At 49.4% G+C, this 22,809-nt stretch overlaps 1 protein-coding gene across 5 annotated transcripts in view; it reads left to right on the top strand.

Annotated features, from left to right (window-relative positions):
* The first annotated feature begins 1,266 nt into the window (after positions 1 to 1,266).
* The window catches only part of MTURN (maturin, neural progenitor differentiation regulator homolog), a 29,251-nt gene continuing 7,708 nt past the window's right edge, over positions 1,267 to 22,809 (top strand). For 4 of the 5 annotated variants that reach the window (XR_003143114.3, XR_004804546.2, XR_004804547.2 and 1 more), the window contains exons 1-2: positions 1,381 to 1,623; positions 11,211 to 11,333. Coding sequence is in view for 2 of the 5 variants with exons in the window: in XM_025464510.3 (XP_025320295.1) it covers positions 1,462 to 1,623; positions 11,211 to 11,333 (285 nt within the window). In the remaining 3 variants the exon portion in view is untranslated. Of the gene's footprint in view, positions 1,624 to 11,210; positions 11,334 to 12,617; positions 12,771 to 22,809 lie in introns of those variants that run through there. The other variant, XM_049093764.1, reaches the window with a different exon arrangement.

Consider the following 22,809-nt stretch of genomic DNA (forward strand, 5'->3'; position numbering starts at 1 on the left):
CACACCCATTCTAAAGGGTGTGTTCAGAGGGTTGACGGTATCCCCAGCTTTCCTTGGCTAATCTGCCAGCCCTTTCAGGGTGGAACTACACATTGTTCATATTTATATCATGAGGGCTATCACGGTGCCTGGTTCAGAAGACCAACTTTAAAGACAAGAGCTGATTGAACGTTTGTAGAATGAATGCTATTTAACGTGTCTCTGCTAGTCGTCATTCAATTCCTGTGGGCGAGGGCTCTTCCGATGCATTTTTTGCAATCCGGTAATGCCTGTCCCATTCCTGGCAACCAATGAGCATTCAACAGGTGCAATCACTGAGCTGTGCACACTTGTTTTAAAATGTACTTTCTCCTCTCCAAACTTGTAGTTGGTCATTTTAAGTTATGCAATATGAATTGAAGGTAAATAATATTCAAGCTAGTCTGAGGAGGCTTATTTCTAAGAAATATTTAGATTTATGTTCAGGGGGAAAAAAAAAAAAAGACCTCCAAAACCTATCATCTTCCTTTCAAATGGATACTCCCATCAGTGTCTAGTCAATGTATTTAGGGGAAACATTTTTTTACACCAATCGGAGGACAGAGCTCTGATTTCTGAAAGAGAAAAGCGGTTTCCCTCAGATTTTCTCAGCTCCTCCATTGTTAGCCTCAGAGGAGGTCCAAGTTATCTGCAATTCTGCGGGCGTCCCCTGCACTTAAATCGCATTCGGGAAAACACTTTGCCCGACAAGGCCCGCTAACCCCCAGCAAGCGCAAGCCGGGACCCCGAGCTTCCCCACCGCCCCCGCTTCACTGTAGCGGGGAAAGCCGCGGAGGTCGGGTCCGCGCTGTGACGTCACCGGGCTGGCGGACCGCGGCGCTCCTCTCCGGCTCCGGTGATTGGCTGGGGCGCATGACGTCACGGAACGGGGGCGGGGCCGGACTCGTGAGGACTCCGGGAGGCTCCGAAGCTGGGTTCGCTTATTTATTAAAATAATAAATAAATAAATAAAGAATAAATAAAATTTTTTTAAAAAAGGTGGTGGTGCGAACCGAGGAGTCCGCCCCGCCCTGCCCGCTGCAGACCGCGCCGCCCGAGAGGGACGGGCCGGGAGGCGGGCGGGGCCGGGCCGGGGGCGGGGCTTGGGCGGGGGCGGGGCCGGGCGGGGGCGGGGCTTGGGCGGCGGGCCGGGGCTTGGGCGGGGGCGGGGCCGGGGGCGGGCCGGGGGCGGGGCCGGGCGCGGCGCCGCGCCGTCCAGGCCGCCGCCCACTCCGTACACACAGCATGTAAACAGTCCCCGCCGGGAGGAGCCCCGGGACCGGAGGGAGCCGCGCCGCCCGGCCCCGCCGCCTGCCCGAGAGCCGCGGAGCCGCGCGCTGCCCGCCCGGGAGGAGGGCGCCCGAGGAGCGAGGAGGGCGGGCGGGAGGCGGGAGGCGGGCGGCGCGCAGGAGGCTGAGCGAGCGGCGGGCGCGGCGGGCCAGGATGGATTTCCAGCAGCTGGCTGACGTTGCGGAGAAATGGTGCTCCAACACGCCCTTCGAGCTCATCGCCACCGAGGAGACCGAGCGCCGGATGGATTTCTACGCCGACCCCGGCGTCTCCTTCTACGTGCTGTGTCCGGACAACGGCTGCGGGGACAATTTTGTGAGTGCGGGGGGGGCGGGGAGGGACGGCTGCAGCCGCGGGAGTGGACGCGCGGCCGCCTCCCTGCGCCCGAGCTCCGGCTCGCCGGCGAGGCTGTGGGCGCGGGTGGGGGCGTAACCGGCCCGGCCGGCGGGGCTGCCCTTAGGGCCGGGGAGCCGGGCGGGGCGGGCTGTTTCGGGGACGCGACCCCGCGGCCCGGGCTCGGGGCTCGGGGCTCGGGGCTCGGGGCTCGGCCGGGAGCTTGTGCCGAGCGTCCCCGCCGCCCCCCAGCCCGGGCCGGGGCGCACGATGGTCCCGCAGGGCCCGGAGTCCCGAGCTTCCTGCCCCCAGGCGTCCCGTCGGGCTGAGGAATCCCGCTCCCCTCCCGAGGCGCAGACTCCACTCCTCGAGTTGTCCCCGCCCGGGGGAGCCCCCGCCCCGGCCTCTCCCCTGCGCTGCCGGCTTGGACACAAAGCCTCTGTCCACACGAGCCGTGCCCCATCTCCAGGACCTTCTTTGCGGAATTACACCCCGGATCTTAAAGACGCACAGGCGCGTGCGCGCGCGCTCACGGACACACTCACACACACGCGGGCACGCCTATCCCCTCTGCTCCCGCGCTTCCATGGCTCCTCTGCGAGCTCCCAGCGAGGTGTGCGCGGCCCGAGCGGGCTCCGTCCGGCGGAGGCGGCGGCCGAGGCCCTGGCGGAGCCCCCCGGGGTCTCCAGCCGCGGGGACATCCCCCCGCGCCGGCCCCGCGCCCGCCCCACGCCCGCCGCGGGCTGGGGGCCCCGGGCCCTGCACCTGCGAGGGGCGGATCTTCCACTTGGTCCCCTGCGCCCACTTGGGACCTTGGCGCTGGCGGTTTGGGGAGGGGGTGCGGCGGGCAGGGGCGCCGGGGCGGGAGGTGCGGGGAGGGGGCGAGGGGCGCTCCCCGGAGTGTTTGCGGGGACGGAGGAGAAGATCGCGGTCCCCAGATGTAAGATGGAGGCGGCCGCGGGCTCGGGTTACGGTGCGGTCGGCGGCGCGAGCCTGGAGCGGGCGCTGCCGCGGCCCCTGCGGACCGAGGCGGGGCGGCCCCGCGGCGCGGCCTGGCGCGGGCTCCTCAGGTGGGGCAGACAAAGCCCGGCCCGCGCGCCCCCGCCGCCCCCCGCAGGTTGGCAGCGCCCTGGGAGACGCGGCGACACCACCCTCCTGGGCCCCCAGAGACGGAGGCAGCCCCCCCGCCGCGCGCACGCCACCCCCCGCGGGTGAGGAACACACCTGGGCCCCGGAGGGGCGACGCGAGGAGACAGATGGCCTCGGGTGACAGACAGCCGGGTTGGGGACTCGGATCTGAAGCCTTGGGGCAGCTCAGTTTACACATCTGAAAAATGGGCGCAATACCAGTCCCCCCCCCCCCAGGTGATCCCTAGATAAAACACCTGCGCAGCAAGGGCGCCTCAGACACCTGGGCTTCCCCGGAATTTGCACCTCTCTCTCTCTCTCTCTCTCTCTCTCTCTCTCTCTCTCTCTCTCTCTCCAAGAGCTTCAGCTTTCTCACCTGTAGAATGAGGTTAATGGGAACACCTCCGTCACAGGTACTTGTGAGGAGTAAACTACAAATATGTAGGAGAACACTGCTTTCTGTGGTTGAGTGAGTGTTCTTTGTTATTGGGGGAAAATGGGAGATCCTTACAAAGGGATGTACTCCACTGCCAAGGCGTGAGAAAACCCCAGGGGTATACTGCAAGGGGCTCCAGTGTCCAACTAACTACCACCTCGGGATTTGATTAGAAGTCCCTTCTAACCCGAGTCCGCAGGTGGCATTTCCCTCTGCCTGCTGTGCGAGATAGAGCAAGAATCACCCAAAGTTCTGGATTTTATAGGGGAGAGTTCCACACAGCCCTCCTGCCGGAACTGTGGGAGACATCCCCAAAGAAACTACCCCAAGGAGAACCATCGTTGAGAAACGTTGTGACTTTTTCAAGCCCGTTTATAATAGATTTTAAAGGTTTTCCCACCTGTATGAGTAAAATGCTTAAAACGTATTCATTCTCTACCAAATGAAATAGATAAGGAAGAAAGTAGATGAGAGGAAAAAAACGATTTCTTGGGTAGATTGGAACATTCTTAAAGTGTCTAGAGGCCATCATGGAGAGGATGCCAACCACCAGAGTTTTTGTAGCCCAGGTCTCTCCTCAGATCTCTCCCAGGCCAGATTTGCCAGGCTGTCATTTGCCCCTAGTTAAACATGAAGGGACTCGGGGGTGAAGTAAGTGTCCTACCTCCATTCCCTTTGCCTTTCCCAGGAAAATCCTGTTAAGAATTAGAAGAAATTTAAGATGAATGGAACTCCTGTAATATGAAGGATTTATGAACAATATTTACATGGTACTTCTCAATTTACAGTGTTTTCACATGACTCATTCATTCATTCATTCATTCACACATCAAGCATTTATCGAGGGCTTACTTTGCACCGGGCCAGGGCTACCTAGCATATAATAGGATCTCTGCCCTCACTTTCCTGGGGTCATTCTATCCACCTAAGAGGCAGTTGGCATAATGGTCAGGGCTGCGCAGGCTCTAGGGCCAGGCTGCTTGGGCTTGTACCCCAGCCCTCCTGTCTAACTGTGTGCATCGGGGAAACTTCTTTAATGCCCCTGTGCGTGATTGCCACATCTGTACATGAGGGAATGATCACATCAGTACCTTCCCAGCGGACTTGTTTAGAACAGTGCCTAAAATAGGGGTGGTGATATTAGGGACTCTCCAGCAGTCTCCACACAGCAATCACTCTGGATCTGTTTAAAATATAATCCAGGTCTTAAAAAAAAAAAAAAAAAATCCAGGACTTGACCTATGCCTTCCCACCTACACTGACTGCCTATAGCTTTTACCGTAGAACCTGAGCCCGTGAAATGCCCCATATGATGGGTCTCCTGCCACCTCTTTGAGGTGAATGGTCCTCATCTTGGACCGTTCTTCCTCCTTGCTCACTGTGTTTGTGCCACACTGACTTATCTGGTCCTCAGACAAGCTCATTCCTGCCTCAGGGCCTTTGCATTTGCTGTCCCCTCTGCCTAGAATGTTCTTCCTCCACATCTTTACATGGCTGGCTCCTTCATGCCATTCGGGCCTGAGAGCAACCTTCCTGACCACATATTCCTTCATCTCACTGTCTTTTATTCAAATCATAGCACTTATTAGTACTTAATACTCTCTTGTTTATTTTCTGCCTCCCCCATGAGGCTGTCAGCTTCATAAGAGCAATGGCCTTGTCTGTCTTACTTATCACTGCGTTCCAGAACTTGGAGTAGTGTCAGAAGCATGATAGGTGCTCAGCTCCTATGTGTGAGAACGAATGATAGTGAAGAAGGCAGATGTTAAATTTCAAGGTTGACAGCTTCCAAGAGTAACTACCACTTAGGTGCCATTTCCTATGTGTCAGATGTGTTCTAAGTACTTCGTGCATAGGTGCTTACTTAATCTTAGTTACCTCACAGGGTCCTCTCTGTGATTTTCTCCATCTCACAAAGACACTGACACACAGCAAGGTGTGCTGACTCCCACAGCTAATAAGAAGTACAGCAACTTGAACCGTAGCCCTGTACTGAAAGCAGAGCATCCCAGGAGTGACAACTGGGGACCCCATTCAGACTGTGGGTTCAAGGGCAGGCAGCTTCTTATTGGGCCTCACAAAAAGTCTACGGTTAGATATTGTCCCCATTTTATAGGTGTGGAAACTGAGGCTCAGTGTAAGAGATCTATCCAGGACTATGTCACTAAGAAATGGCAGCCAGGACTTGAGCCCAAGCCCGGTGGCCTGTCTTTTGCACCATGCAGAGTGTCCCACGGGCGACATCAAGCCAAGAGCTCCAAAGGCCTTGGGAACAAGGGCTTCCTTTTATTTTCCTTCCACTTTGGCAGCTCCTGGGTCCCTTGTGCACTGTTTCCTCTTCTCATCTCACAGGCCATCCTGTTCACGCCATCCCTTTCCACACTGCTGCCCTGATTCAGGTCGCCGTGGACAGTGCCCAAGGTCGGGTCCTGGGATAAAAATGAAGCTGCCTCTGCCCTCTATGTTGGCCGATCAGGGACAGAGCCAACCCTGCCTGGCTCTACAGGTGTGACAGGGAGGGGGCTGAGAGCTCACAGACAGGTGGCGTGCTCCCTTCTGCCAACACAGAAGGTCCTGCGGGCTTCGTCAGGCTTGAGGAGTGGGGTGTTGGCATCCGCAGATGGACCAGCCGGACAGAGGGGCACGTGTGCGCGCTCTCCTGGGCATGGCAGCACCAGCTGCTTTCCCTGCTCGTCCTGGGCCAGGAGAAAGGAGCTCGAAACAAAGAGCCCTGCCCTGCGGCTCCCTGGCGCCTGGGTGCTCATGACAGGAGAAGGGGAGGGCTGCCTTATTGTCCTATTTTTTCTGCCAAACCATCAAAAACATGTTTGGATCTAAAATTTTGTATCGTTTAATCCCTCCTCAGTATGAAAACAAAGATAGCAGTTGTCATGCTATTAAAGAAAAAAGGCTCTGTTTATAGAAGGACCATGTGATTTAATTTTATGCATGCGTGTATACGTGTATCTCTATATATTCTCTCTCATTTTGGTTCTAGGCGTGTCCCTATTCCTAACTATGTGACCAAATAAGAACCTTTTCATTTTTTTTTTAAATTTTTATTTATTTATGATAGTCACAGAGAGAGAGAGAGAGAGAGAGAGGCAGAGACACAGGCAGAGGGAGAAGCAGGCTCCATGCACCAGGAGCCCGACGTGGGATTCGATCCCGGGTCTCCAGGATCGCACCCTGGGCCAAAGGCAGGCGCTAAACCGCTGCGCCACCCAGGGATCCCAGAACCTTTTCATTTTGGAGAAGAAAATATAACTTGTCTAAATGAGATTGCATCGCCTCGTATGGTGGGACGGTGGAGAAAAGAGCACCTTCCTATCTAATTTAAACTCTAGCCTCAGTTTCCTCCTATGTCAAATGGGGATAATCATACCTATGTTACATTATTTTTGTGGGGATTAAATGAGGGATAGTGGGAACTGTAAAGCTTTCCACAGTGGCTGTGCATTATTCATATAGGGAGATTTTTTTAGGGAGAAAGGTATGTCCTTAACATATGCATGAAGTGGTAATCCTGAGGAGTGTGAAGTTATGCTGATAGGAGTTTCAACAGACGGGAAGAAGCACGCTGGGCTCCTGCTACATGAGAGGCAGCCTACAGGCTCACCTCTATAATCTTTATAACCACACTGTTTTATTGTTTTCTGTGACTTACAAATGAAGGAACTGAGGCTGAAGGCTTTGCCCCTTGGCTTTGCCCCTTACCCTCTGTGTGACCACAGACAAGTTGCTTAACCTCTCTGAGCCTCAGTTTCCTCCTTGGTAAAACGTATCAGTGGTCGGCAGAAAGAGCAGGTCATAGGTACAGCCAGGCACACTCTTCTTACCCCGGGCAGGAGTACGTTGTGTGGTATGAGATGGCGTGCAGCTTTTCTCTCCTAGCATCTCTTCGACGGATGGCAGTCAGCTTTGGATTAAGCCACACCAACTCAGAATGGACTCCTTGGTACTAATGATGGCCGAAAACCCATAGGGCAGTACTACAGTGAGGGTGAGGCCCATGGGCAGTGGCCTTTTAACTCAGATAACTGAGTCCAGGGAGGAGAAATGGGTGCATTCTTTGCCCCCTGGCCACCCCCGACTCTGCCTAAGCACCAGGAAGCCAAGCACCATCCCAGGTGTTAGGACAATAGGAGCATGCAGAGTTTGCTCAAGAAGATATTTGTGGGATTGAATTACCATAGTGGCATAATCCCATTCGGGCATGAGCTGGATGTTCTCATCTATACTGTAGAAAACAGGTGCTCATTTTCCTGCGTGCAGATGACATGGTTATGTCGTCTTAAGCTGGGCAAACTTTGATGATAAACTCTGGTCCAACCTAATGACAGAAAGAAAGGCCACGGATGGCCTGTTTTAAAATCAAAGTTCTGGGCAGCCCGGGTGGCTCAGCAGTTTAGCGCCTGCCTTCAGCTCAGGGCCTGATCCTGGAGACCCAGGATCGAGTCCCACGTCGGGCTCCCTGCATGGAGCCTGCTTCTCCCTCTGCCTGTGTCTCAGCCTGTCCCTCTGTGTCTCTCATGAATAAATAAATAAAATCTTAAAATAAAATAAAATAAAAGTTCTCACCAGAGATTTTCACCTTCACTCCTCACCTCCCAAATATGATTAGCCAAAGTTCTGCTCTGGTTCTGGTTCTTAAAGTGTGGTCCCAGAACCAGCAGCGTGAGCGTCACCTGGGAACTTGTTGGAAATGCAGATCCTTAGCCCTGCCCCCAACAGTTGTGTCTTAATAAGTTGGGTGATGCGGAAGTGGGGGGGGGTATGTTGTGATGCTTGCTGAAGCTTGAGCACCACTGCTGTGCTCCTCTTTGGAAGCCTTCCTTGGCATTCCTCCTACGATAAGGTGCCTTAGCTCTTATTGCATGGTTGGAAAGTCAATACATTCCCTACCTAGGTTTATATTTGCCAGAGAGTTACATTGTTCAAAGCCACAAGTTCTCTGACTCCTGCTATAGTTTTTTCACAGCCAAAGTGGCTGGTTGAATTTCCAAGTCAAAGTCACTGTGGCTACACCCAATGATGCGGGACTCTGGGTCTCAGTCACCCATTTATCTTTGTTCAAGACTAGATCCCAGAATTTTTCAGGAGCGTCAGCCCAGCCACCAGACGTCTGTCTGCCCTCTCCTGGTCTTAGAACGGGCCCCTCTATTTTTCCTAAGAGATTCCCATCATACCCTCAGCCCATTGCCTGTTAGTTTTTAAGAGCTCATCTGTTTTATCGGGGGCACTGCCTCAGGCCACTGATGGAACTTCCGTCTCTGCATAGGCCTATAGAAAGCTGTAGGGGCGGGCGGTGTCCCATCTACAGCCCATGGCCAGGCCCATTTACCTGGCACAGTTGGGCCTAATCTCACTCGGTTTTATATTCTTTTCCTTTCATTGTTTTCCCCTTTGTCCTTATTTTTGCAACTACAGACTCTTACCTTGTACTTTATGGATCTTTAATGACTGCCTTGGTTAATTTTGGAAGGAAACAGTTTCAACAAATAAATCAGAGTACTTTTTGTTATGGGCTACCACAGATAGGAAACATTAGCATTTAATAAGGGATGCTTTAAGTGGCTGCGTGCACAGGAGTCTGTGATTCCAAACGCCACGCACCCTTGTTGTATCAGATGGACAGGGATTTGGTTCAGACTTCTTTAAACCTACAAAACCAATCCGTCTGAGAGTTAGACAGCCAAATGAAGGAAATGTAAGCATACTGGACAGAAGGCCCTTTAGCAGGTGGTAAGTCAGCCTGCTCCAAAATATATTCATAAGTCAACGGCTCCAGAAATGGAGCAGTGGAGATTGTGGCCCGAGCACTCTCCTCACGAGGTTAGAAATGCCCTAGAAACACTTCAAGAACCTGTCTCATTTCCCAGCAGTAGTGGATACGATGCAATTCTGTTGCTTGAGTGATGCACTTTCCTTAGTTTATAATTTAAAGCCCAAATGTACTTTAAAAAAGTAGATATATAAGGTTTTCATAGATCCACCTACTTCCGAATTAAGTATAACTCAGGTTGCCTTGGGTACTGTTCTCAGGGAAGTCACATTGAGTGTCTCATTTGCTCAGTGGGTGCCCTTAGGCTTGTGGCAGGTGGAAAGCCCAGCCCAGCCCCTTCCTCCCCATTCTGCAGACACAAAAGGGACAAGAGGGTACTTACACCCACCAGTTAGTGAACATCCATTGCATGCCAGTCAGGCACTGTGCCAGGCACTTAACATATTTTTGACTTTTTCTCTAATCTTTACAAGGCTAGGAAAGGCAGGATTATAGTTTTCTATTGTGCAGTGCTAGATGTTCATCCCATCTTCCACTTGGGTAAGAATTTGAAACACGCTGGAACTTTTAAAAATTTGAGCATGAAAATGGGTGGCAAGCAAAACTTTATATGGAAGCGAGACTTTATTGTTCTTGCTGAACCCCTGCTGCCCAAGAATCAAGGATGATAACGAATATAAAAGCACTTTGTACTACTACACTTTTGTACAATGTAAGAGGCTTTTACATAAATGGCATTTCAGTGGCTCGACAACTGTAAGGGTCGTGTTAATAGGGAATCGTGTTTGAGCTATTGTCTAAAGCGAGAGAATCGAGAAGTTATCTTTTAATTAATAGGGAATCGTGTTTGAGCTATTGTCTAAAGCGAGAGAATCGAGAAGTTATCTTTGTTAGGTCAAGGCAGAAGCCCCTCCAGAAGTCTGCTGGAATTAGAGCAGCATGTGTCAAAAATGGACCTTCACATCTATGGAACACAGATAATTGGGGTGGAAAGATGGCACATTAGTTAGGCTCTTGGACTGGAGCAGTATTTGAAGTCTGTAGATCCAGTTCTTAGAAATGCTGCAGTGAGAAGGAAGGAGGTGAAATGTGTTTCTCGAGTGATTGACATAGAACTTTCTGGGGGGTGATGCCCTAATCATTGTATTAATGGAAGGGAGCAAGTGTGTGCTTGACATGGACTATTTCTCCAAATAGATCTTGTCCCCTGCTGCCTCCTCTCTGCTTCTTGCTCTAATTTGCCAGATGTCTTCCTCCCTCCCACGCCTCTACACTTTTCCGCCAATGGTGAGCTGTCATTGATCGGTTCCCTCTCAACAATGACTCTTGGTCACGTACCCTGATGTTACCCTAGTAGCCCGGTGCCCCTCCCTAGCTCTGATGTGCAAAGCAGGGGGCTTCTCAAGCCGGTTTCTTGGGCTTATTCCAGATCCTTGAACGTGTATGGGAGAGACTTGTCCAGTTTTAAAGAGGTGCTAAGACAGATATCCTCGCGTGGGGAAACAAAAAAAACCACAAAACCTTGTCTAGCCTTAAGAAAAAAATGAAGCCTAGAACCAGTCTTCCCTTGGTACATGTTACCATCAGGAGGCAATGCCCTCTTCAAGCATTTTTAGAGAAGGGGAGCTTTCAGAAAGCCTTTGCTTCCCAGTGACATAGCTATGGCTCTTCTGTGTGTTCCTCTAAATTCATTTTGATTTGGTTTTGTCTTAATTCATTTCATTTTGAAGTAAATTTACCCCTACTCACAGGTGGATCTGGGTAAAGAATGTCTCATTGCAAGTTAGTGGTTACAAACTCTGCTTAATTAATCCTTCAGCTCTAGCTGAAGGCAGAGCCACGGATCATGCAGGCCCTGGGTTTTCCCTCCCTGCTGCTTTTAAAACCCTCCTCACTCAGCGGGAGAAGAAGGACTGTGGAAATCGTGGGCAGGGGAATATCGATCCCACTGCCTTTTTGCTACGTCTGAGCAGATCTGCTGGCAAATGGAGCAGGTGAGATCGTGGACTGAAAGCTGGGGCTTTTCTATAGGGTATGCAGTCTCTCATCCCCTTCAGGGCGGGTGAATCAAGAACGAACATAGGAATTTTACTTTGGAACAGAGGGCTTCAGATTTATGTAATTAAGAAAAAAAAATGTGTTTCGGCTTTTCGGATTTCACACTGAGGGTAATGACCGTGTGTCTTTGTTTTCTCCTTTCCCTCGTCTGTGGGCACGTAGCACGTGTGGAGCGAGAGCGAGGACTGCCTGCCTTTCTTGCAGCTAGCACAGGATTACATCTCCTCCTGCGGCAAGAAGACGCTCCACGAAGTCTTGGAAAAAGTCTTCAAGTCGTTCAGACCTGTAGGTGCCTGCTTGGCTTCCAAAGCCACCTTGTTTTCTACAGTGATTGTGCTTGGAATAACAGGGATGGTGGGGAAAGTGGGCAAAACCTGGGATGACTAATTGTTTTTCTCTTGTCTGCTTTGTGGCTTAAAGATAGCAGCGAAGGGAAGGAGGGTGAGGGCGGAGAGGGAGGGGGAAACGGGATGTGACACAGCTGTTTGTTGCAGGAATGATGGTTATTTCTAGCATCACTTGAGTTGAGAATCTCTGATAGGGTGGGAAGCAGACAGAGCCCTGATGAGACTCCTGAGCATTCCTGTTCTTGTCCAGTGGACTTAGGGCCAGAATGCTTGGAAGTGCTATGGAGGTTCTCTTCTATGGGGCCTGTATTTGGGGATCTGCCAAAGGGCTGTTCTACAGGATGTGCCTCCATGGCTCTGGGTATGGAGAAGGATGAAACGATCCCGGGGTTCTGTTCTCTTTTTATAAACTATCTTATGTAGGGAGCTTGCTTTCCGTACCACCTCCCCACCCGCCACTCTGCCCCAACCCAGGATTTAGGAATCTGTATATCCTCGCCTAGCAGTTTGTTTTCATTCTGGCTGAAAAACATGTAAGGCGAATTCTCACCCCTATTCTGAAGATTACCTATTTCCCTTTATCTTTAGTGGGAGATAGAGTCACATTACTGGTGTTGTGACACTTCCCCTGAGTTCAGTTCCCCTGCCTACCATAAATACTCTACACCTTCAATGATATTTGCTCTAGGATTTTTTTCCCCCAATTTTTAAAAATAGTGTCTACTTCTCTGCTCTGATTTTCAAGCTTGCCTTTCAATTCTCTGAACATAGTAGGCATGATTGCATGGTTGTGTAAGAGTGTATGTCTGACATTCCAGTATTTCAAGGTTTGCAAGTCTTTTTTGTCGTCTTTTGTTTCAATCGTGTCTCACTCTTGGTATCTTGTTTCTTTGCGTGTTGGATTATCTCTGTGTGCTGGTTATGGTGTTGAAAATGTGTATATAGGAGTAAATTGAGGCCTGAGATGATGGTACCTTCCTCCAGGGAGGGTTTTGATCTGCTGCTGCTGGGGCTGGGAGCCCTATCAATCTGAGACCACCTTCAAACAATTTGAGTAAGACTTGTGGTTCTTAGAACTCTCCAGGTGATGAAAAGCCAGGCTTCTTGTCTGGTTTCTTTTAGTTTATCCTTGTCCTGAGAGCTGTCTTAGTCCATTCGGGCTCCTGTAACAAAATATCAGAGACTGGGAAGCTTATAAACAGCAGACATTTATTTCTCACAGGTGCAGAGGCTGAGAAGTCCAAGATCAAAGTGCCAGTAGATTCAGCGTCTGGCGAGGGCCCACTTCATAGACAGACAGCTGTCTTTTCACTGTAACCTCACGTGGTGGAAGGAGAGGGAGGTATCTCAAGGGCCTGTTTTATAAGGGCTCTAATCCCATTCATGACCTAATCCCCTCCCAAAGACCCCACCTCCTAATAATGTCTCCTCGTCCCCCCCCCCCCCGAGGGTTAGAATTTCAGCATATGACTTTTGCAGGGACACAAACGTTCAGAAAATAACAGGTCTTTGGATCTCAGCTCAAAGTGGATAGTTTGGGTGTGTAGGTGGCTCAGTTGGTAAAGTGTCTGCCTTCAGCTCGAGTCGTGATTTGGGGTGCTGGTATCGAGCCCCACATTGGACTTGCTGTTCAACTGGGAGCTTGCTTCTCACTCTCCTTCCTGCTCATGCTCCCACTATCTTTCTGTCTCTCTCTCTCTCTCAAATAAATAAATAAAATCTTAAAAAAAAAAAACCAAAAAGGGTAGGGATGATTTATCCCAGTCTGCTTGTTTGGAAGACTCTGGGTTTGACTTTTCAGTGCCTCTGTAGCTCTTAGAGTAGGCCAGGAATGCAGTAAAGTTTCTAGCTGTTTCTTTCTAGGTCAACAGATGCCCTCAGGACAAAAGCAGCTTTTTATGTTTACCTCTCTAGGTTCTAATTCTTCAATATATTTAAGAAAGCATTTTTCAAATTTAATCCAGCTTTTTTAGTTCTCTGAGGAAGAGTTGATCCCAATCATTCAATCCACCATTACAAGAAATAGAATTTCAGTGGCTTTTCTCACTCTCTCTGATTCGTATCATTTGTCCAGCCAATTCCTATTTTATTTCTTCATTTTCCAAGCCTGGTTGGCTCATTCACAGTAGACTCATGACTGGAAAGTACTGATCTATTCCTCATTCATTCTGTATATATTTACTAAGTACCCAGCTACTGTATTCCTAAGACTCGATTCAAACAGATGAAAATCTTGTCCTTATATTCTGGTAGCAGTGGGAGAACAAGATAAATAAGTCCAGCGCATAATGTATTAGGAGTAAGTGCCAAGCAGAAAAAATAGGTAAGTCAGGGAAAGGAAGTAAGAAGTGTCAGAAGTACCAGAATTTTTTTATTGGGGGAGCAGTAGAGGCTTTGCTAAGAAGTTCACATTGAGTACAACTTAAAGCATGAATCGTGAGGAAATCTAGGGGAGAGCTTTCCAGGTAGAGGCTGGGGAAAAGGTGAAGTGTGGGGAGAAGGATATCAGTGTTTTGGGAAGGAGGAGGGGTGGTGTGGCCAAAGTAGAAGGGTGGTAGGGAGGAGCAAGAGAGGAGCCTGGGGGATTTCAGGGGTTTGCAGGTCACAGAAGGATCTGGGTTTTACTCTGGTGTGACAGGGAGCTATTGGAAGAGTTTGAGCACGAGAGGGATCTGACTTCACGTTTTAAACCCCTCCTCCCCGTGACCAGGTGAGAATAGGCCTCAAAAGGGGTGGGTGGGAGCACGGGGACCAGTGTGGAGGCTGTTGGGTCGTTCAGGTGAGGGGATGAGGGTTGGAGCAGGGTCATCACAGTGAAGGCAGCATGGAGGGGGTAGATTCTAGAGATGGCCTTGAAAGTAGACCAACTAGAGTTGCTGGTGGACCAGAAGTCGGGAGGGAGAAAAAGAGAGAAGGCAGGGGTGAACTAGGTTCCTTGGCCACGCAATGAGGGGAATGGCGCTGTCATTTACAGAGATGGGGAGGCTGCAGAAGGAGCGGCTGGGGGATCATCTTACCAGGAGCTCAGTTTGGGGCATGTTAGTGTTAGAAATGCCATTAGACATCCAAGCAGAGATATCAAAGTAGGCAAAATTTTTTAAGACATTCAACCACCAATACCCCCCACCCCCAGCACCTGAGTGGCTCAGTTGGTTAAGCAGCTGGCTCTTGGTTTCGGCTCAGGTCACCATCTTGCAGTTAGGGGATCCAGCCCAGCTTTGTGCTCAGCAGGCTTTGTGCTTTGAGCTTTGTGCTCAGCAGGGAGCCTGCTTCAGATTCTCTCTCCTTATTCCTCCTGCTCACGCTATCTCAAATAAATAAATAAAATCTTAAAAAAAAATACACCCTGAGGCCCCCCACCCCCGCCCCACCACATCTTAGCCAGAAAAAAAATCTATTAGCACACGATACTCGACTTTGCAGCTGGTGTCCTCGCAGGGGTTCCATTCATGAGCCTGCCACCTGCTTTTCTTACTGCGCCTGTTCTCCTGGATTGCAAGCAAAATACCTGCAGAATTGGCCTCCCTGGAGAAGGCGAGCTCTCACCAGAACTCATTTTGCTGTTTCTCTTTACCAAGAAGACCTGGCCATAGTTTGGCAACCAGGCAGCCACATGTAAATGGAAAGAAAAACACACGCTCCAAAGAAATCCAGATGCACAGCTGAAAGCAAGTGGATTGTTTGAACATTTTCCTTCAGATTCCTTTTTTTTTTTTTTTAAGATTTTATTTATTCACGAGAGACACACAGAGAGGCAGAGACACAGGCAGAGGGAGAAGCAGGCTCCCTCTGGGGAGCCGGATGCAGGACTCGATCCCAGAACCCCGGGATCACGCCCTGGGCCAAAGACAGACGCTCAACCACTGAGCCACCCAGGTGCCCCTTCTTTCAGATTCTGCTGCTGCTGTGCCAGAGACACACAGGCTCAATCTGATGTTTTCGTTGGATTTCGAGGGTTCCTTTCTAAAGCAGAATCTTACATCCAAGGTGGGGCCCTGCTCCCAGTACAGCAGCCCATTGCTCTTGACATTTTTATGTACCAGGCACACTCTGGCGGGGCCTCTTCTGCCCCTCAGGTAGAGTTGGGTGGGAAGCACCTTCTCAGAGTCAGGGAAGGTGAAGTGCAAGTAGGGCTTTGGGTTTCCCTCAGCCAGGACAGGTCCCAGGTTGGATGATTCAGGGAGTGTTAGAGACCACAATGAGGGGCTGCTGGATGTCCCTGGGAAACTTTCACCCTCTTCCCCTCCACTCAACAGTGTGGTTCTTCCCATGACTGCTCTCTTTTGGTTTTATGTAAGGGAGCTTTGTGTTTAGAAATAAAATACAGCGAGGTGCCTGGGTGGCTCAGTCAGTTAAGCACCTGACACTTGGTTTCTGCTCAAGTCATGATCCCCAGAGTCCTGGGATGGAGCCCCGCATCGGGCTCCCTGCTCTGTGAGGAGTCTGCTTCTCCCTCTCCCTCTCCGTTTATTTAAATCAAATAAATAAATAAAATCTTAAAAAAAAAAAAGGAAAGAAGACCCAGCAAAAGGGCTTGTTGCTGTGGGGGTTGAAAGTGTCTGATGAGAGCACTTGGGTGGCTCAGTAGGTTAACTACCTGCCTTTGACTCAGGTCATGATCCTGGGGTCTCGGGTTAGAGCCGGCATCAAGCTCCCTGCTCAGTGGGGAGTCGGCTTCTCCCTCTCCCCCTGCGCCTCACTCCTGCTGTGCACGTGTGTGCACACTCTCGCCCTCCCTCCCTCTCTCTCTCTCTCTCTCTCTCTGGTGCAGGCGCATTTTCTCTCTCTCAATAAATAAATAATCTTAAAAAAAAACAAAACAGGGATCCCTGGGTGGCGCAGCGGTTTGGCGCCTGCCTTTGGCCCAGGGCGCGATCCTGGAGACCCGGGATCGAATCCCACGTCGGGCTCCCGGTGCATGGAGCCTGCTTCTCCCTCTGCCAGTGTCTCTGCGCCCCTCTCTCTCTCTCTGTGACTATCATAAATAAATTTAAAAAAAAAAAAAAAGAAAAAAAAAAAAAAAAAACAAAAAAAAACAAAACAAAACAAAGAGTCTGTCAAAGTAACACATACCCAAATGCTACAGGGTTATCAAGCAGGTAAACTTGAGTACATCACCTCCCCGGACACTTGTGGTAGGCTGATCAACCCGTGTAGCTGCTTTTCGTTTATAGTTGGGAAAACCATGGGGAGGGGGGTCTTTCCACTTTCATCTTAGAACAGCCTCACCCGTGGCTTTGCATCCTTGTTTCCCCTTGGCCAGCCCATCACCAGCCCCTGCCCTGTGCAGGCTCTCCAGAAGGATCAGCACCTGTCTGTTGACCTGCTGCTGCTGCCGCCTTTTGGGGCTTGAGCCAAGCAGAGTCCATGAACTTTGCTGAAACTTGTACGCTCCTGTGTGCACGGTCCAGAGGGACGGGGTCATCTTCTGGGCTCCTTAGCCATCCTGCCCGAAAGGCTGGGATGCCACTTTAGTGCTCGGTCTTTCTGCCAACTTGGCCCACACTGTGCTCTTCCCCCTTCTCCTCTCTTGTGTGCCTTCCTCCCACCAATACAAGCAGTGTCACGGTCAAAGCCCTCCTGGACACATGAAGAAAGCTGTTGGATTTGAAAAGCAGGAAACCTTTGGTTTTGTTTTATTCCTTTTCCCCATCTCACGACTCCTCTTTTTTCTCTATTTCTTTGTCACGTTTTCAACAGAATATATTGACTGTTTGCTATTTGCCAAAGCACTACTTTGGAGAGTGAGGGGCAGGATACAGTGCCCAGCTCTTGCCCTCAAGGAGCTGACTTTCTGGTAGGCGAGACAGCCACAAAAACATACACGTTCCAAGGTGGAGCACTTATTTCGGTCCAGACACTCTCCTAGATACTGTGCAGAATAAGCAAAGGAGTCCCATTCCCTGCTGTGCTCACTCGACTTTGGGGAAATACTTCCTGAGAGGACGTTAGTGACCACGTAGTACAGGGTGTTGTTTGTGGTCTCTTTACCTAGTTATGTGGACTCAGGAGACTACATGTTGAGGAACCCAAGCTTTGTGGGCAAGCCGCTCTGACACTTGCTGGCTGCGTGTCCTTAGCCAAGTCACTTACCCTCTCTGTTTCTCAGTTCCTTCATTTGTAAAATTAGGAAACCAGTGTTGATAGATACCGTAGAGATCTATGAAGATTAAATGATGCAATTCTTGTCAGGTACTTAGTACAGCACATTACACAGGATAAGCACTGAATAAATGCTGGCAGTGATCTGGACGGGACCAGGACACGAGGCAAAATGCTGTTGGGAAGTGAGTAGGACTTAGTGAAACCTTTTGTAGGATTCTTAGATTTTTGTTGGAGAGAGAAAACTATTGCTAAGTGATTTCAACACATGCTTGAGCAAAAGCATCCAGCTGAGAGAAGGGATTTTTTTCAGAGGTATAGTTGGGGTATTATAGGCAAAAGTTTATCAACATTGGTTTTGGCAAAACAATAAGCATCCATTCAGTGCTTGATCCATGCACCTCACTGGTTAGATGCTGGTCCTGCAGGGAGGACAAACTGAAGCTCCCGTCCCCTGGAAGGGCATATGACCAAAGAGTCTCTGCGTGACAGGGTTGTGGCCGATACTTCTTCTTTTCTGTATTTTCTAGATTTTCAGTGATGTCACAGAAAAAACTCTCCATGGTACTTTTTTCCCCAAACCTATTGTCTACAGTGTGTAAGAAGGGCTAGAAATAGGGGGATCCCTGGGTGGCTCAGCGGTTTAGTGCCTGCCTTCGGCCCAGGACGTGATCCTGCAGTCCCGGGATCGAGTCCCACATCAGGCTCCCTGCATGGAGCCTGCTTCTCCCTCTGCCTGTGTCTCTGCCTCTCTGTCTGTGTCTCATGAATAAATAAATAAAATCTTAAAAAAAAAAAAAAAAAAAAGATGGGCAAGTGGGCTCACCAAGGAACGAAGAGCCAGGCCACAGCTTCCTGAGAACTTGAGACCTGAAGACATGGCAGGATCCAGACGAGCTCAGAGGGGAGGAGACCTGAGGCCAAGAAGGTCTAGAAGGGCACATCAGGGCCCCGTGTCTCAGATTCCTCAGAGATGCCCCCTGGGTGGGGGTGGGTGGCTCAACCCTGCCCTGGCCTGTCTGGCTCCCAAGCCGTTGCAGCCTCTAGCAGGTCACTTGACCTCAGGGTCCCCATCTTTAAAATGGGGGTCATACCCGTTTTGCTGTCTTGTGGATTCCTGTGGAGCTTCAAAATCAGATTAGGAGCACAAAGAACTCCTGACAAAGAACTGTCAAAGCCCATCCACACTGCTGAGGTTCATCTCAGGTTCTGATTCATTGGGTGAATACGTGACTCTGCGTGCAGTGGGGCAGCTTGCCTCCCAGAGGGACACATATTCAGCTCCTACTCCAGGGGTCTCCTAGCGTGGGCCTCGTTCCTACCGGAACGTCCTATCCAAATGGTACAGGTAATGCCAATGGCAGCGCCAAGCAGGCCTGTCATTGGCATCTGTGAACAGGCAGGTTTATCTCTGCTGTGCAACCAGCAACAGCCTCAGAGACACCCACCAAGAGCCTTGAAAAATGTGAATTGGAGAATCATTGGAGTCTTAACATTTTTCTTGTTTAAGTGGCCCTTGGTTGACAGTGGCTGGTCATCGCATGATTGAGCTAGATAAAAAAAATAGTAGTTATGGATCTAAATAATGGTGATGGCGCCACTTATTTTTTGCCTCTGAGTCTTCATATCTTTTATTTATTGACAACTGACAGGCTTCCCCTGGTTAAAAAACACTTCACTAGCGAAGAGCGAGCTTACCATTTCCACTTTAGCTGCAAAATCAAACCTTATCGGTGCCCTTTCAGTTTCTCTCAAAGCTTTATTTTATTTCATTTTATCCTGGACTATTACTCCTCCTCCTCATACTAGCACTGTGGATATTCAGGTCATGAGGCATCTGTTGTTATGACAACTTTGTGTGCTGTTCGGTTGATGTTGCTTTGATGGCCCTACCTGGAGTTAGAACCCGTGGTTCCCCCCTGTTTTCTTGCTCTCCTTGGCCTTCATCCCCTCCCTGGAGTTGCTGTTCCAATGCAGAGACACCTCTACCAGAAAAATTCCCCTAGTTCTAGCTGGCTGGCCTGAGCAAAATTATTATTTTCAGTTTACCACTGAAGGCTGAGGAGCCAGAGATTAAACCCCACAGGAAAGCCCATCATGACCCAGAAAAAGGCGAATTCTTGCATCTACTCTTACCACCTGGTTGAGAACCTGGAGGAAGAATCCACCTGTGGGAAGCTGCCCCAGTGGGTCAGAAAGTCTGATAAGAGAAGATTATGCAATCATGTGGGTTTTAGGAAGACATTGAATGTTGATATGTTTATCATAGCTTTTGTTTGCTGCTCATGTATGAAATTTCAAACATGTACTTTTTAGGAAATATAACTGCTCCTGAAAGTAAGAGAGTACTTACTAGTCTTGCCCATTTGGGTCTTATATCCATCTGGCCACCTACCCCTTTTTCTCCTAGTATCAAGAAGACAGACCAACCAGGATCTCGTTGTAGGTTTCCTGGTACCACTTAGCATCATTGATCATTAAGATAAATAGTCGCAAATTCCCCAACGTTTAGGGTAATACTCAGAGGGTGGGTTTTGGATCAGTAGTGTCCCCATCACCTGGGAGCTTGTTAGAAACACAGAACTTCAGGTCACACCTGAGACCAGCTGAATCATAATCCACATTGTAAGTAGACCTCTGGGTGAATCACATAAGTAGTAAAGTGCTCCGAGGAGTCCTCTGGTAGGACCTTCCAGGGACCTCTGAAGCCACAAGCCACAAGACACTTCCTGAAAGCACCTTAGCTAATCAGCTGTGCTCTCCAAGGCAGAGACCTCTTCTCCCTGTCTTCCATAGACACATTCTAGCCCTCTGCACTGAGCGAAGGCCACCTTTGGAGACAGCAGATGTGAAATGCCAGCTACACGTGTCCTCAACTCATTTCTGCCACTTTCTAATAGACCTGGAGTGAGTCCCTGAAGATCATTGATATTCTCCTGGGTCTAAAGAACTTTTATTCTCGAGGGTTGGCATTTCTACCTTTCAAGTATGGCCCTGTTTGGGTTCGTGGGCTGCAAAAGGTTTTATGTGATCACAGGTTGCCCAAAGGCAGCTTCATGCACAGCAAACCCCTGGAAATGCCAACACCATTGTTCAGAGGTAGCATAAAGATTTTTCTCCAGTCAATGGAAAACATTGTACTGAACAGAATTAATGATTATAACTATTAGAAGTAATTTAAATGTACCAGATAGGATTTCTTGGCCTGTCTCCTTTTCTTATGCATACAGTAAAAGCAAGGACCCCAGGATTCTTTATATATATATATATATATATATATATATATATATATATATATATATATATTCACGATAGAGAGAGAGAGAGAGAGAGAGGCAGAGACACAGGAGGAGGGAGAAGCAGGCTCCATGCCGGGAGCCCGACGCGGGACTTGATCCCGGGACTCCAGGATCGCGCCCTGGGCCAAAGGCAGGCGCCAAACCACTGAGCCACCCAGGGATTCCCCGGACCCCAGGATTCTCACCAGTCTGTTTGTATTCCTGCCTCTGACATATCGTCTTGACTGTTAAAAATTTGGATCCATGGGACGCCTGGGTGGCTCAGCGCATGATCCTGGAGTCCCCGGATCAAGTCCCACATCGGGCTCCCTGCATGGGGCCTGCTTCTCCCTCTGCCTGTGTCTCTGCCCACCCCCCCCGCTCTGGCTCTCATGAATAAGTAAATAAATAATAAAAAGATTACAAGGATTTTAAAAAAATTGGATCTAGGGGTACCTGTGTGGCTCAGTAGGTTAAGGGTCCAATTCTTGATCTCAGCTCAGGTCTTGATCTCAGGGTTGTGAGGGTGTGGAGCCTACTTTAAAACAAAATGGATCCAGAAGTTAAATGTCGACTTAACTTGCCATAGATGGGAATAGAGACAGAAGTGAGAATGCTGGATTGCTGCATGTCTATGTGGTACTTTTTGCAATCCCAGGCAAATTATAGTTCTAGTGATTTTTTTGTTCTCCTCTGTGCTTTTTCCAATTGTACATACTCATGAATGTAGACATTAATATTGCACAATGATCTTTTTTAAAGTATATACCTTATATAAGATAAGTTATACTACTCAGTAGAAAACATTGACGCCTCCAGCTATAGGAACAGCATTGACAACTAGAAGGGAATCTTCTGGGTACCTGGTGGTTAGGTTGTAGTCTGTGATCTGATGGCCTGGGTTTGAATTCTGGCTCTGACATTTACTGGGTAACTCTGTGTGACCTACTCAGCCTCTCGAGGTCTTATCTGTAATAAAGGGATAATACCTACCCCCATAGGGCTATTAGGAGGACTAATGGAATTAATAGTACATGTAAGGCTGCCTAACTCCATGCCTAGCAGATAGTAATGTAACCAATATTAACAATCATTATTAAATCTGCAGCACTATCAGATTGGTTTGTTGAAGGGCGTGCTGACTGTGAGTCTGAGAATCAAGTGAGGAGGCTAATAGAATTGAGTTTCTTCTCTTCCTGCTTGTTGTAGTACTGATCTGCAGTGAGCTGGTCCAAAAGCAAGCACAGCTGAAGGGAGAGGGAGAAACAGGGGCTGGAGGCAGTCTACCGATGCAGCCGTAACTCCCCGTGAATAACTGAACTTCTGTGCTTTAAAATGAGAAGCTAAGACAATATAACCTAACTAATTTACATGAGGCTCTATAGTTTACAGACCATCGCCACATTCACTTTCTCATTTAATCTCTGTAGTCTCTCTAGACATAGAGCAGGTGTCATGGTCCCCACTTTACAGAGAAGGACACTGAGGCTCAGCAAAGGTGACGGCTTGGCATAGGTCCCCAACTAGAGCCCTGGCTTCTGGATGCCTGATCCAGTACCTTTTTCACACAGCCTCTCAGTTATCTGCAGGCCCTGCACTAAGGCGCCTTGGAAGTCAGGAAGGCCATTGAGAATTGCTTCTGTTCTTTCTTCCTCCTGTAAGGGTAGGGAGTGGGCAGTTCTAGAAGTGGCATCGAAGTATTTCCCACCAAAGGGAAAGGCCTCTTATGTGCTGATGCTCTAGACCTAAAAGTATGTGCTTTGGATTCACACCAGAGGTAAGGTAGAGAGCTAGGAAGAGGAGAGAGGGGGAGAGATGTGGTAATGGTTTCATGCTTGGCTCACTGGAACCTCTTCTACAAACCAGCCTAAGGAGAGGAGAGGAGGATATTGAGGGGTACATATGGTTTGAGTCCATGTGAATTACTCAAGTGTATTATGAAAAAATATAATCAGTGACACAAGTCCTTAGGACAAGATGGCAAATGTGTAGGTGCATGCCTCAACTGCACCCTCTTTACCCATATCCGCCATG

Source organism: Canis lupus, chromosome 14 (genome assembly GCF_003254725.2).
Source record: "Canis lupus dingo isolate Sandy chromosome 14, ASM325472v2, whole genome shotgun sequence".
In the NCBI taxonomy this organism is placed as follows: Eukaryota; Metazoa; Chordata; class Mammalia; order Carnivora; family Canidae; genus Canis; species Canis lupus.